At 36.4% G+C, this 13,658-nt stretch overlaps 2 protein-coding genes and 1 pseudogene across 2 annotated transcripts; 2 read left to right on the top strand and 1 right to left on the bottom strand.

The window, feature by feature from the left end:
• The first annotated feature begins 1,127 nt into the window (after positions 1-1,127).
• On the top strand, positions 1,128-3,812 carry LOC148767458 (uncharacterized; annotated as a pseudogene).
• LOC148767457 (uncharacterized) lies at positions 3,677-6,467 on the bottom strand. The gene is made up of 2 exons (XM_088823750.1): positions 5,504-6,467; positions 3,677-5,352 (listed from the first exon to the last, which is right to left on the bottom strand). The coding sequence occupies exon 2, from the start codon at positions 4,846-4,848 to the stop codon at positions 3,805-3,807; it is 1,044 nt and encodes a 347-aa protein (XP_088679876.1). The 5' UTR covers positions 4,849-5,352; positions 5,504-6,467; the 3' UTR covers positions 3,677-3,804.
• Positions 6,468-8,798: 2,331 nt separating this feature from the next.
• LOC148767456 (uncharacterized) lies at positions 8,799-11,893 on the top strand. Its single transcript, XM_088824628.1, has 6 exons — positions 8,799-8,905; positions 9,055-9,121; positions 9,210-9,434; positions 10,037-10,480; positions 10,916-10,988; positions 11,090-11,893. The coding sequence occupies exons 1-6, from the start codon at positions 8,799-8,801 to the stop codon at positions 11,332-11,334; spliced, it is 1,161 nt and encodes a 386-aa protein (XP_088680754.1). The 3' UTR covers positions 11,335-11,893.
• The last annotated feature ends 1,765 nt before the right edge of the window (positions 11,894-13,658 follow it).

Below are 13,658 nucleotides of genomic sequence, written 5' to 3'. Positions count from 1 at the left end.
CCAAGGCGGGAGATCCAGCTCGTTGCAGCTTGAATCGATATTGATGCAACAGCAATATCAAAACCCATCTCAACATTTGTGTTTTTCAATGATATTAATATTTTGGTGAGATTGGTGAAAGGACGAAAATGCCCTTAAAGTTGAGGAAGATATGAAAAACCGGTGAGAAGTACGCCGAAAAGTCCCATTTGAAAAGGGAAGAGTCTCATGGGGGGGGGGGGGGGGGGGGGGGGGGGGGGGGGGGGGGGGGGGGGGGGGGGGCTAGAAATTTCTAGCGCAAGAAGTGCATTTATCCTTAATTTTTTCAAAGGTGCAAAGTGAAATCAAGCCAATTAATAAAGAACCAAAAAATAAAGAAATATAAAATGCGGAAAGGGAAAACGGAAATCTTTGTCTTGCATATAAAAGGAAGATCTTTGGATCTATAACATTAGACCTAAACATAATTTAGGATAATTTTTCTCAAAAAAATAAATAAAAATAATTTAGGATAATTTTGAAAATTCATATTTTTGTCGATTTTTGTTATTATGTTTTTTTTTTTTCCCACCCCTACGCAGTTTATTCTATGTTACACCAGGTGAAATATAGACCGGGTAAATCTTTACCGTTTATATACACACAAATACACACACGCCTACATTAGTGTGTATAGATCAACGGTAAAAGAAAAACACCCAATGTAGTCTTCAGGGGGTGTGGCATACAAATAACCTGTGTGAGACATGGTCATTTGGCTCCTCTTTACATGTTCCTTTTATAAGTTTTGCTTACAAGACTTTTTATGTTATTTATTACATTCAGAGGAAGTTTCTATTTCTATTGAAAAATTATGCCGTCAAAGATCAATCATCTGCCTCTGGTAATCTGTTTTCTTCTTTTAGAATTCTTTATTTCTTTTGGGTTTTATAATGTATTATTGATTATTTGTAGTAGTCATGCAAAAAAATGATTTAGTTTTATAAATATACTTAAACTTTCTTTTTGTGTGAATTTTAGGTAAATGTTCCCTTTTCAAATAACTCGGTAGATTTCGATCTTGATTTTGTGTGAATTTTAGGTAAATAGTTCATTTTCCTTTTTTTTTTTAACACAAAAAAAAAAAAAAAATTGTTAAATAAATTTATAATGGGATGAAGGAAAATGGAGGTGTTCATCGATGCGTCGTTGCAAGCATAACAATAAAAGCTCCGGTTCGTGAAGTTTGGAATATTCTCACGGCTTACGAGAGTCTCCCTGAGTACGTTTTCTTTTTATTTATTTTTTTATTTTTTATGCATGTCACTCGATTTTTATTTATTTATTTATTATTTTATGCATGTCACTCGATTTTTGTATGTTCATATTTCGGGTTTTCTGAATAGTCGGATTACAATTTGACTTATACAGGATAGTTCCGAATTTAGCAATCAGCAAGGTTTTGTCGCGAGAAAACAATAAAGTCCGAATTCTTCAGGTACGAATATTCGAGTACTTAATTTTATGCGAATAAATAAAATCGTTTATGTTTCGAATTGACTTATAATAATAGATTGATAGTGCAGGAAGGGTGCAAGGGACTGTTGTACATGGTTCTGCATGCACGTGTTGTACTTGATTTATGCGAGGATCTCGAACAAGAGATTAATTCGATTCGAGCAAGTTGAAGGAGACTTTGATTCTTTTCGAGGGAAATGGATTCTCGAGAAATTTGGTAGTCACCACACACTGTTGAAGTATTCGGTTGAGTCCAAGCACAAGAACTCCTTTCTTTCCGAAGCTATTATGGAAGAGGTTCGTATTTATTAGTTGCCACTATTTATCGGGGGCTAGGGGTGGAAATTGGAACAAATTTTCCAATTTCTGCAGATTTATCGAAAATTTTCGATTTTGGAACAATATTTTTCATCCCAAATTCCAATTCTTCCTCAAAAAAAAGGGGGTTTGGAATTGGAATATATATGTGATTACGATTACTGATCTGATTTTAATTTCCAAAATTCCGATTTTCCAATTTTTTTTTGGATTGTAATTAGAATATATATATATGAGATTCCCATTGCCAATTTAATTCGATTTCCAAAAATGACCAAAATTTTCGATTTTTCTCTCCAATAATTACACTTATAATACCATCAAAATAATTATGTATTTTACATTTTAGGTTTACTAGAAAATGGAATTCTCCTAATTCTGCCAATTCTGTTCCTAAAATTTTTGATTTTGGAGCAAATGTTTTCATTCCATTTTTCGAAATTCTGATTTTCCGATTTTTCTGGAATGGAATTATAGTTTTTTACTTCCGAAAAACATCGGGAATTTTTTTCTTCAAAAGTGCTAATTTCGATCTAATCCGTCCAACTGCTTTACTATTTCTCCGTATTACAACATTGTAGGTGATTTACGAAGATCTCCCTTCAAACTTGTGTGCTATTCGAGATTACATGGAGAAACGAGAGATCGAGAATCGTCAGGACAACGACAGCTGTGCAGCAGATAAAGAGACAGCCTCATCAAAAACCGCAAACTCCCTTACTACAGAAGCAAAGGATTCTTATTGCGTCTCGAGTTCATCTAAACAAAGACCAAAAGTTCCAGGTTTGCAGAGAGACATTGAAATTCTTAAATCGGAGCTCGTGTATTTCATTTCCGAACACGGGCAGCAAGGATTTATGCCCATGCGAAAGCAACTACGTGAGCATGGGCGAGTCGATATCGAGAAGGCAATTACGCGCATGGGCGGATTTAGGAGAATCGCGTTTTTTATGAATCTGTCACTTGCCTATAAACACCGAAAACCAAAAGGCTATTGGGATAATCTTGAAAATTTGGAAGAAGAGGTTAGTTATTTATTTCCTTTTTTTACGAAACAATTCTTATTATAATCGGTCATTTACCGAGAGTCTGAACTAGGGGAGGAAATTGGAACGGAATTTCCGAATTCCGTCGTACTGATTTTGGAACATTTCGAATTCTGAAAGTTCCAATATCCGATTTTTTTTAATAGAATTGGAATACGTATTAAATTCCAATTTCGATCCGATTTTTTTTTTTTATTTCCGTAAATTAGTTTTATAATAATACTGTTATTTTATGTATTGTATATTATATGTGACTGAAAATGGAAATTCGAAGTCCCGCGAATTTCTTTTATAAAAAAAAAACAATTTTGGAACAAGTTTTCTATACCGATTTCATATTTCAATACCGGGAAAAAAATTGGAATTTTTCTGAAAATTCTAAATCTGATATAACTTTCTTCTTCCACCTTACAGATTAATCGATTCCAGAGGAATTGGGGTATGGATTAATCATTCATGCCTAGTCGTAAATCTTTCGAACGCGCAGGTTCGTACGAACATCTCTTCTAGAGAGAGAGAGTAAATTCTTGAAATAATTGGTCATAAAACCATATTTTTTGTTAATTTTTATGTTTTGTCCGAATGCAGGTCGTTACGACATTGCGCGCGCGTTGGAAAAATGGGGAGGACTGCACGAAGTATCTCGACTTTTATCGCTCAAGGTGAGGCACCCTAACCGACAAGGTGGACTTTCGAAGGAAAAGAAGGTTGACTTTGTGGTGTCACACAGTATAATTGGTCAAGAGAATATACCATCGAAAACATATGTTTCACAAGACACACAAAAATGGCAAATGCAACTCAAGGAGTTCGACATAAATTGGGTGGAATAAAAATGTTTCAACATGTGATATTATTATACCTCCTGTAAATACGACCGTAACCGTAATTTCAGTGCTCGTTGATGTATATATTTATATAAATAACGATACATATTAACGGAGAAGCCGGTTTTTTTACGGTCTCATTTAATAGTCGGAAGAGCTTTTAAACGGGCTTTCTTTTTACCCAACCCGATCGTCACGAGGCCTTTATTCGTCAACTTCCCTCCTTGATGCAATTTCATCAATTTCAACCAATGGGGTGACGGCTTTTTCGAATTCTTTTTCCCTCCTTTTATTAACTGCCGACAATCACTCTCGTTCCCTCGTTTTTTCTTCTTCTTCGTTGGCTCTTTCTTCGAGTTTCGAACGTGCTTCAACAGACCTTCCACTAGCCCGTTAAAATGATTCTTCTTCTTTTCTCGTACGACAGATTTGCTCGCCTTTTCACCGTACGCCTCGTGCTCTCTTTTAAAACTGTCGGCTCTCCCTTTGCGTAGGGATTTGTTTCTGCTCATCTTTTTACGACCATCTTTACCACCATAGTCGTCATGGTGGTGATGGTGGTGGTGGTGGTGGTGGAAAATAACAGCCAGCCTGTCTTTCAAGCTCCTCCACATTCCGATTTGTTTCTTACGGCTCGATTTCTTCGATGTGGGCCCCACCGACAGGTACGATGAGTACCCCTCGCTTTTGCTGCTTGAAGTTACTCCACGAGGTGTTGCGTCACTGCTACCGGACGAGTAAAACTCGTCCTCCTCCTCCTCCTCGGTGTTGCTTGTGTCACCGCTGTGTGAAGTTAGCGAATCCGCGATTTCGCTGCTTGTGCTTGAAGTAGTACTCGCATACTGAAGCTGCTCTCGGGTTTTATCTGGTGAAGAATATTCTTCGCTGTCGCTGTAAGGACTGTTTGAGTACGAGTCGGTAGATGTAGATTCCGATTCTTGATCCTGTATATAAGTCTTTGCTGCCCTTTTGTTCGTTGGAATCTCGTCGTTTTGCGGTGCCTTTTTTGACTGGTTTTTGCCATGAGCCACCATAGTCGAATCATGATAAGATGATTCGACTTTATCTACGATATAATTATTTGTCCATTGTCTGAAAACGGGTTTAGTTGTCGGTTGGACAATCTTGAAAGGTTGTCCCAATAACAAATACGACTGATTCGTCTTTTCCGCTGATGTCATAATAGGCAACCGATGCAGTGGATCGACAAACCTTTGATTCGAAAATTCAGACAGAAAATTATTTTGGCGCGTGTCGAAATTACGAAAACGGGTCTGCGCGGAAATATTATTGTCCTCCTCAAAAAGGTGCAAGTGATCTGCCCATATATCAAATGCCGAGATGCACAGTTCGATTTTCTTGATTGCTTCGGAAGCTTCTTTGGACAAACAATCGAGTTCTTTCGATTCGTAAGTTTCTTCGTCGCTGTTCAGATTTTGGGCCACGTCGAAAAATATTGTCTCGTCGTCCTCTGTGGGTTCTTTTACGGTGTTCCTCAGACAAACCCTGCAACGCTTCTTTCGAGTTTGGGCCCCACTAAAACTCGTCGGGCCCCACAAAGTGATATCTGACAATCCATCTGTATTTGTATCGTTATCAAAGCTTCGATTGGGTTGTGGAGATACCAACGATTTTGATGATGGAGTAACCTCTTTCTTGGACAACTCGACTTCACCTGAAATGATCTGCGTGCACCATCGGAATTAGCATTTTCAGAAGATTTTTTTTTTCTTTTCGGAAATGAAAAACGACTTCCGATTGCGCATATAAATCTAAATGTCAAATCCTCTCCATAGAAAAAAGAAAAATCTATAGTTCCGACATGCATTAACATACCTCCGAATGTAACTTGAGCACCTTTTTCGTTTCTGCGTCTAATAAATTCTTCAGCAGAAGCCTTGCATGCTCATCCAGCTACTCCCGAAAAAAAATAAAAAAAATTAAATAAATAAATTGGATCGTCACAGATAACGTACGAGGTTTTAAGGATAGTAAGAAATAACATGGTTAATACACGCGACACGAGATCATCATCATATTCCACCATGTCACATTCATGATACAAACGAACCTTCACATAATTCTTTTTTTTTTTTTTTGTAAAATGATCGATTAGGAAAAATGCAAATATGTCGAGTCTTCGATAAAGTGATTTATAATATTAGAAATACAACAACTTAGATGCAGAAATTTTAAGATTTATTTACAAGTAACGGTACTTTTTTTCTCGAATTCGTTACACAACACACAGAATAATCATAACATAAACGAAACACGAAACGCTTACCGAATCTGCGTTCGATGTTCGATTTCGATCTTTTTCAAGAAGCCCATATAGGCTTTTTAGGGCATGAAGATCTAATTGAATATCTTTGGCATCCATCACCATCTAAAAACTAACACCAAGAATTAAAAAAAAAAAAAAAAAAAATAGGTTTAAACCTCTATAAATTAATAGAGTTAGAACCAGCCAAATTCTATTAATTTAGCAAAATATTAATTTAACGAAATACTATTTAGCACGTTGCTTTCGAGTCGGGATCGAAAAAATAAATTATTTAAATGATGCTAAAAATTTATCGAGGTTCTACTGTTTATGACTTCCGTCCGTCGACACTTCCCCAATAAACAAAATTCCAACAACTCGAGAAAAATCGAAAAACAGATTTTTTTCCGACATATTAGAGTTACTAATCGACAATTAAGACAACCCACGAAAATAAATTGTGGAAGTTTGTGATGAAATTAGTAAGAAGGGGAAATACCAATTGAAAATAAATTCCTAGGTAGACGGAGGAACTGTGTCTGAAATGTCGAGTTTCCCTCGTTTCGGAACGTCTTTGCGCTGTTTCTGATCGGCAACCTTTTTCTTAACTGATTTAAAGGAAAAGAATGAAAAAATAAGAGTTTTTTAGGGTTTTTTTTGCACTTTGCACCCTCGAAAATAACTAATAATACTTAAAACCCTCCAAACACAATAAATCACGCATAATTAACCCGGTGAATTTTTAAACCTTATATAATATTTTTAGTTGTATTTTTTAGGAGGTCTAATGTTAAATCATTTTTCTGTTCAACAATTCTTTTGAAACTACAACGTTCAAAAATTAAAATAAATTTCACCAATATATTTATAAAAAAATCACAATTTAAAAAAAAAAAAAAAAACAAAAAACGAAAAAAAGAAAACAAAAATCCTTCAACTATTTTATTATGAAGTTATTTGAAAACTATATTTGCTTCCAAATATTTTTACTAATTACGATAAAAGGTTTATCAATCGAATTATTTAGTGAGAAAAGTTTATTTTTTTTTTTAAGAAATTATAGTTTTTTTCAGTAATTCTTTGTGATTTCTTTTATTTTCTTTTCTTTTTTTTAGCATTTTGAACTCTAATTTATGTTGGAGATATATAAGAAAATAACAATTTAATTTATTATTTTGCACCCTAAAAATAAAATAAAAAAATAATAATTTTCTTTTTTTAGTAAAAAATCAATAAAATTTGAAATTATCCTCTTTTAAATATTAATTAAGGGTGCATTATGAATAATTTATTGTGCTTCGAAGGTGCAAAGTGCTATTATTTTTTGGACAAAATGCACTTTGCCCGCTAGAAAATTCTAGTTTTCTCACTTTTTCCCTACAAATTAAAAAATGAGACTCTCCCCCTTCCATATTTTGTTATAGTTGCACTCTGCCCCAAATGGGACTTTACAGCGTATTTTTCACCGGTTTTTTCACATTTACGTCAACTTGAAGGACATTTTCGTTCTTTCACAAGTTCCACCCAAATATTATAGTTGCCTCTGGTACCAGCACAATTCCGGCCAATTTCTCCACCCTAAACAACTCTCTCAGAGGCAACTGTTTAACACTGTCAGAGCGTCGCCATTAAAATCCGCACCTAGTTCTTTCCATAGTGTGTTGGTGTTGGCTCACCATCCTTATCCTTAAAATGAGGAGAATTTCTCACATATGATAGGGTTTCACCACAAACACCAGCAGCAGTCGCCATATCTTCTCTGCAATTAGCTCGAATGGGAAACAAGCAATTAAAACCTACGATAATAACGACGGCAACACCCCCTCGTCCTCTGGCCCATTCAAGGAGGCGGCGACGGCAGAGGGAACATTGTGTCGGCGTCAATGCATTTTAAGCAAAGTTCAACTACCCCGGTAACCTCGATTTCCAAGGCGGGAGATCCAGCTCGTTGCAGCTTGAATCGATATTGATGCAACAGCAATATCAAAACCCATCTCAACATTTGTGTTTTTCAATGATATTAATATTTTGGTGAGATTGGTGAAAGGACGAAAATGCCCTTAAAGTTGAGGAAGATATGAAAAACCGGTGAGAAGTACGCCGAAAAGTCCCATTTGAAAGGGGAAGAGTCTCATGGGGGGGGGGGGGGGGGCTAGAAATTTCTAGCGCAAGAAGTGCATTTATCCTTAATTTTTTCAAAGGTGCAAAGTGAAATCAAGCCAATTAATAAAGAACCAAAAAATAAAGAAATATAAAATGCGGAAAGGGAAAACGGAAATCTTTGTCTTGCATATAAAAGGAAGATCTTTGGATCTATAACATTAGACCTAAACATAATTTAGGATAATTTTTCTCAAAAAAATAAATAAAAATAATTTAGGATAATTTTGAAAATTCATATTTTTGTCGATTTTTGTTATTATGTTATTTTTTTTTCCCACCCCTACGCAGTTTATTCTATGTTACACCAGGTGAAATATAGACTGGGTAAATCTTTACCGTTTATATACACACAAATACACACACGCCTACATTAGTGTGTATAGATCAACGGTAAAAGAAAAACACCCAATGTAGTCTTCAGGGGGTGTGGCATACAAATAACCTGTGTGAGACATGGTCATTTGGCTCCTCTTTACAACATCCTTTTATCAGTTTTGCTTACAAGACTTTTTATGTTATTTATTACATTCAGAGGAAGTTACTTAAACTTTCTTTTTGTGTGAATTTTAGGTAAATGTTCCCTTTTCAAATAACTCGGTAGATTTCGATCTTGATTTTGTGTGAATTTTAGGTAAATAGTTCATTTTCCTTTTTTTTTTCAACACAAAAAAAAAAAAAATTGTTAAATAAATTTATTATGGGATGAAGGAAAATGGAGGTGTTCATCGATGCGTCGTTGCAAGCATAACAATAAAAGCTCCGGTTCGTGAAGTTTGGAATATTCTCACGGCTTACGAGAGTCTCCTTGAGTACGTTTTCTTTTTATTTATTTTTTTATTTTTTATGCATGTCACTCGATTTTTATTTATTTATTTATTATTTTATGCATGTCACTCGATTTTTGTATGTTCATATTTCGGGTTTTCTGAATAGTCGGATTACAATTTGACTTATACAGGATAGTTCCGAATTTAGCAATCAGCAAGGTTTTGTCGCGAGAAAACAATAAAGTCCGAATTCTTCAGGTACGAATATTCGAGTACTTAATTTTATGCGAATAAATAAAATCGTTTATGTTTCGAATTGACTTATAATAATAGATTGATAGTGCAGGAAGGGTGCAAGGGACTGTTGTACATGGTTCTGCATGCACGTGTTGTACTTGATTTATGCGAGGATCTCGAACAAGAGATTCGATTCGAGCAAGTTGAAGGAGACTTTGATTCTTTTCGAGGGAAATGGATTCTCGAGAAATTTGGTAGTCACCACACACTGTTGAAGTATTCGGTTGAGTCCAAGCACAAGAACTCCTTTCTTTCCGAAGCTATTATGGAAGAGGTTCGTATTTATTAGTTGCCACTATTTATCGGGGGCTAGGGGTGGAAATTGGAACAAATTTTCCAATTTCTGCAGATTTATCGAAAATTTTCGATTTTGGAACAATATTTTTCATCCCAAATTCCAATTTTTCCTCAAAAAAAAGGGGGTTTGGAATTGGAATATATATGTGATTACGATTACTGATCTGATTTTAATTTCCAAAATTCCGATTTCCCAATTTTTTTTTGGATTGTAATTAGAATATATATATATGAGATTCCCATTGCCAATTTAATTCGATTTCCAAAATTGACCAAAATTTTCGATTTTTCTCTCCAATAATTACACTTATAATACCATCAAAATAATTATGTATTTTACATTTTAGGTTTACTAGAAAATGGAATTCTCCTAATTCTGCCAATTCTGTTCCTAAAATTTTTGATTTTGGAGCAAATGTTTTCATTCCATTTTTCGAAATTCTGATTTTCCGATTTTTCTGGAATGGAATTATAGTTTTTTACTTCCGAAAAACATCGGGAATTTTTTTCTTCAAAAGTGCTAATTTCGATCTAATCCGTCCAACTGCTTTACTATTTCTCCGTATTACAACATTGTAGGTGATTTACGAAGATCTCCCTTCAAACTTGTGTGCTATTCGAGATTACATGGAGAAACGAGAGATCGAGAATCGTCAGGACAACGACAGCTGTGCAGCAGATAAAGAGACAGCCTCATCAAAAACCGCAAACTCCCTTACTACAGAAGCAAAGGATTCTTATTGCGTCTCGAGTTCATCTAAACAAAGACCAAAAGTTCCAGGTTTGCAGAGAGACATTGAAATTCTTAAATCGGAGCTCGTGTATTTCATTTCCGAACACGGGCAGCAAGGATTTATGCCCATGCGAAAGCAACTACGTGAGCATGGGCGAGTCGATATCGAGAAGGCAATTACGCGCATGGGCGGATTTAGGAGAATCGCGTTATTGATGAATCTGTCACTTGCCTATAAACACCGAAAACCAAAAGGCTATTGGGATAATCTTGAAAATTTGGAAGAAGAGGTTAGTTATTTATTTCCTTTTTTTACGAAACAATTCTTATTATAATCGGTCATTTACCGAGAGTCTGAACTAGGGGAGGAAATTGGAACGGAATTTCCGAATTCCGTCGTACTCATTTTGGAACATTTCGAATTCTGAAAGTTCCGATATCCGATTTTTTTTAATAGAATTGGAATACGTATTAAATTCCAATTTCGATCCGATTTTTTTTTTTTTTTTCCGTAAATTAGTTTTATAATAATACTGTTATTTTATGTATTGTATATTATATGTGACTGAAAATGGAAATTCGAAGTCCCGCGAATTTCTTTTATAAAAAAAAAACAATTTTGGAACAAGTTTTCTATACCGATTTCATATTTCAATACCGGGAAAAAAATTGGAATTTTTCTGAAAATTCTAAATCTGATATAACTTTCTTCTTCCACCTTACAGATTAATCGATTCCAGAGGAATTGGGGTATGGATTCATCATTCATGCCTAGTCGTAAATCTTTCGAACGCGCAGGTTCGTACGAACATCTCTTCTAGAGAGAGAGAGTAAATTCTTGAAATAATTGGTCATAAAACCATATTTTTTGTTAATTTTTATGTTTTGTCCGAATGCAGGTCGTTACGACATTGCGCGCGCGTTGGAAAAATGGGGAGGACTGCACGAAGTATCTCGACTTTTATCGCTCAAGGTGAGGCACCCTAACCGACAAGGTGGACTTTCGAAGGAAAAGAAGGTTGACTTTGTGGTGTCACACAGTATAATTGGTCAAGAGAATATACCATCGAAAACATATGTTTCACAAGACACACAAAAATGGCAAATGCAACTCAAGGAGTTCGACATAAATTGGGTGGAATAAAAATGTTTCAACATGTGATATTATTATACCTCCTGTAAATACGACCGTAACCGTAATTTCAGTGCTCGTTGATGTATATATTTATATAAATAACGATACATATTAACGGAGAAGCCGGTTTTTTTACGGTCTCATTTAATAGTCGGAAGAGCTTTTAAACGGGCTTTCTTTTTACCCAACCCGATCGTCACGAGGCCTTTATTCGTCAACTTCCCTCCTTGATGCAATTTCATCAATTTCAACCAATGGGGTGACGGCTTTTTCGAATTCTTTTTCCCTCCTTTTATTAACTGCCGACAATCACTCTCGTTCCCTCGTTTTTTCTTCTTCTTCGTTGGCTCTTTCTTCGAGTTTCGAACGTGCTTCAACAGACCTTCCACTAGCCCGTTAAAATGATTCTTCTTCTTTTCTCGTACGACAGATTTGCTCGCCTTTTCACCGTACGCCTCGTGCTCTCTTTTAAAACTGTCGGCTCTCCCTTTGCGTAGGGATTTGTTTCTGCTCATCTTTTTACGACCATCTTTACCACCATAGTCGTCATGGTGGTGATGGTGGTGGTGGTGGTGGTGGAAAATAACAGCCAGCCTGTCTTTCAAGCTCCTCCACATTCCGATTTGTTTCTTACGGCTCGATTTCTTCGATGTGGGCCCCACCGACAGGTACGATGAGTACCCCTCGCTTTTGCTGCTTGAAGTTACTCCACGAGGTGTTGCGTCACTGCTACCGGACGAGTAAAACTCGTCCTCCTCCTCCTCCTCGGTGTTGCTTGTGTCACCGCTGTGTGAAGTTAGCGAATCCGCGATTTCGCTGCTTGTGCTTGAAGTAGTACTCGCATACTGAAGCTGCTCTCGGGTTTTATCTGGTGAAGAATATTCTTCGCTGTCGCTGTAAGGACTGTTTGAGTACGAGTCGGTAGATGTAGATTCCGATTCTTGATCCTGTATATAAGTCTTTGCTGCCCTTTTGTTCGTTGGAATCTCGTCGTTTTGCGGTGCCTTTTTTGACTGGTTTTTGCCATGAGCCACCATAGTCGAACCATGATAAGATGATTCGACTTTATCTACGATATAATTATTTGTCCATTGTCTGAAAACGGGTTTAGTTGTCGGTTGGACAATCTTGAAAGGTTGTCCCAATAACAAATACGACTGATTCGTCTTTTCCGCTGATGTCATAATAGGCAACCGATGCAGTGGATCGACAAACCTTTGATTCGAAAATTCAGACTGTTGGCGCCAGATTTCCACGAAGGAAGAAATCCGCCTCACTTGGGAAGTAAAGATTGGCTAAAGATTTGTTTCCATGTTTATTTTGGAAATTTAGAGTCCTACCTTTGTAATACTTTAGGACTTAGATTTATTTCCTAGTACTTCATTCTTGTTAGGAATCTTTTATGGCTATCTAGATTAGAACTAGATATTGACTAGGATTCTGTTTCCTAGTTATTCGATTCCTTTGGAAGACAGGTCTTTGGAGGCCCATCTCACGCCTATATAAGGCTCCTCACCTCACAAAGACCGTGACACTTTTTTTTGGGAGAAAAATCACTCCGTTGCTTTGAAGAATCGCTGAAACGTTCTGCTGAACAGAACTGTGCCATCGTTGGATGTGTCAACTTATACAGATTGGCTGTATAGATCTCTTGGGAGATCAACCGCGTCACTGAAGGGAGTTCAGGCCAGAAAGGAGTTCTAGGCACGCGGTGTGGAGCTGCTGTTGGAAGAAACACGAAGTTCGAGTTGTGTACAAGAACGGCATATTACATAAAGAGGGAGTCTTTAGTGTTTTTAATAAGTCCTATTAATGTACATTGTAAATCTGAACTAGTGAAATCGTGTTTGCAGGTCCACGTGGATGTAGGGCACAATTGTGTCTGAACCACATTAATTCTTGTGTTCTGTTTATTTACTTTAAGTAGAATATAACTGTGCCAACACAAGATTTACAGTTGTAACTAAATACTGTTTCCACAACTTAACTGTTACAACTTAGATCAACTGATTTCTATAGGCATATAAATCAACAATTGGCATCAAGAGCCTCTCACTAGATATACATAGTGTGTGATTTTGGGAATTTGATTTATTTGCCATTTATTATTCGTAGGTACTATGAGTTCTCATATGGAAGGAGGTTCCACGACTCGCCCACCACTACTCACGGGAACCAACTACTCCTATTGGAAGACTAAGATGAAGATGTTCATAAAATCAATGGATGAAGATGCATGGCGAACAGTGTTAACTGGATGGAAGCGACCCGTTGCCACAGATGAGAAAGGGATTGAAACTGAGAAGCATGAGAAAGACTGGAGCAAAGCCGAA

The sequence above is a fragment of the Erythranthe guttata genome, chromosome 10 (genome assembly GCF_056151865.1).
Source record: "Erythranthe guttata isolate IM_541 chromosome 10, IM_541, whole genome shotgun sequence".
Classification (NCBI taxonomy): Eukaryota; Viridiplantae; Streptophyta; class Magnoliopsida; order Lamiales; family Phrymaceae; genus Erythranthe; species Erythranthe guttata.
Note: the sequence above shows the minus strand (reverse complement) of the source record. Positions and strands in the feature narration are given on the sequence as shown.

Coding starts and splice junctions, on each gene's coding strand:
- LOC148767457 (XM_088823750.1), bottom strand. CDS start 4,848: ATGACATCAGCGGAAAAGACGAATCAGTCGTATTTGTTATTGGGACAA.
- LOC148767456 (XM_088824628.1), top strand. CDS start 8,799: ATGAAGGAAAATGGAGGTGTTCATCGATGCGTCGTTGCAAGCATAACA. Junction 9,122..9,209: donor ATAAAGTCCGAATTCTTCAG/GTACGAATATTC, acceptor TTGATAGTGCAG/GAAGGGTGCAAGGGACTGTT. Junction 10,989..11,089: donor TAAATCTTTCGAACGCGCAG/GTTCGTACGAAC, acceptor GTCCGAATGCAG/GTCGTTACGACATTGCGCGC.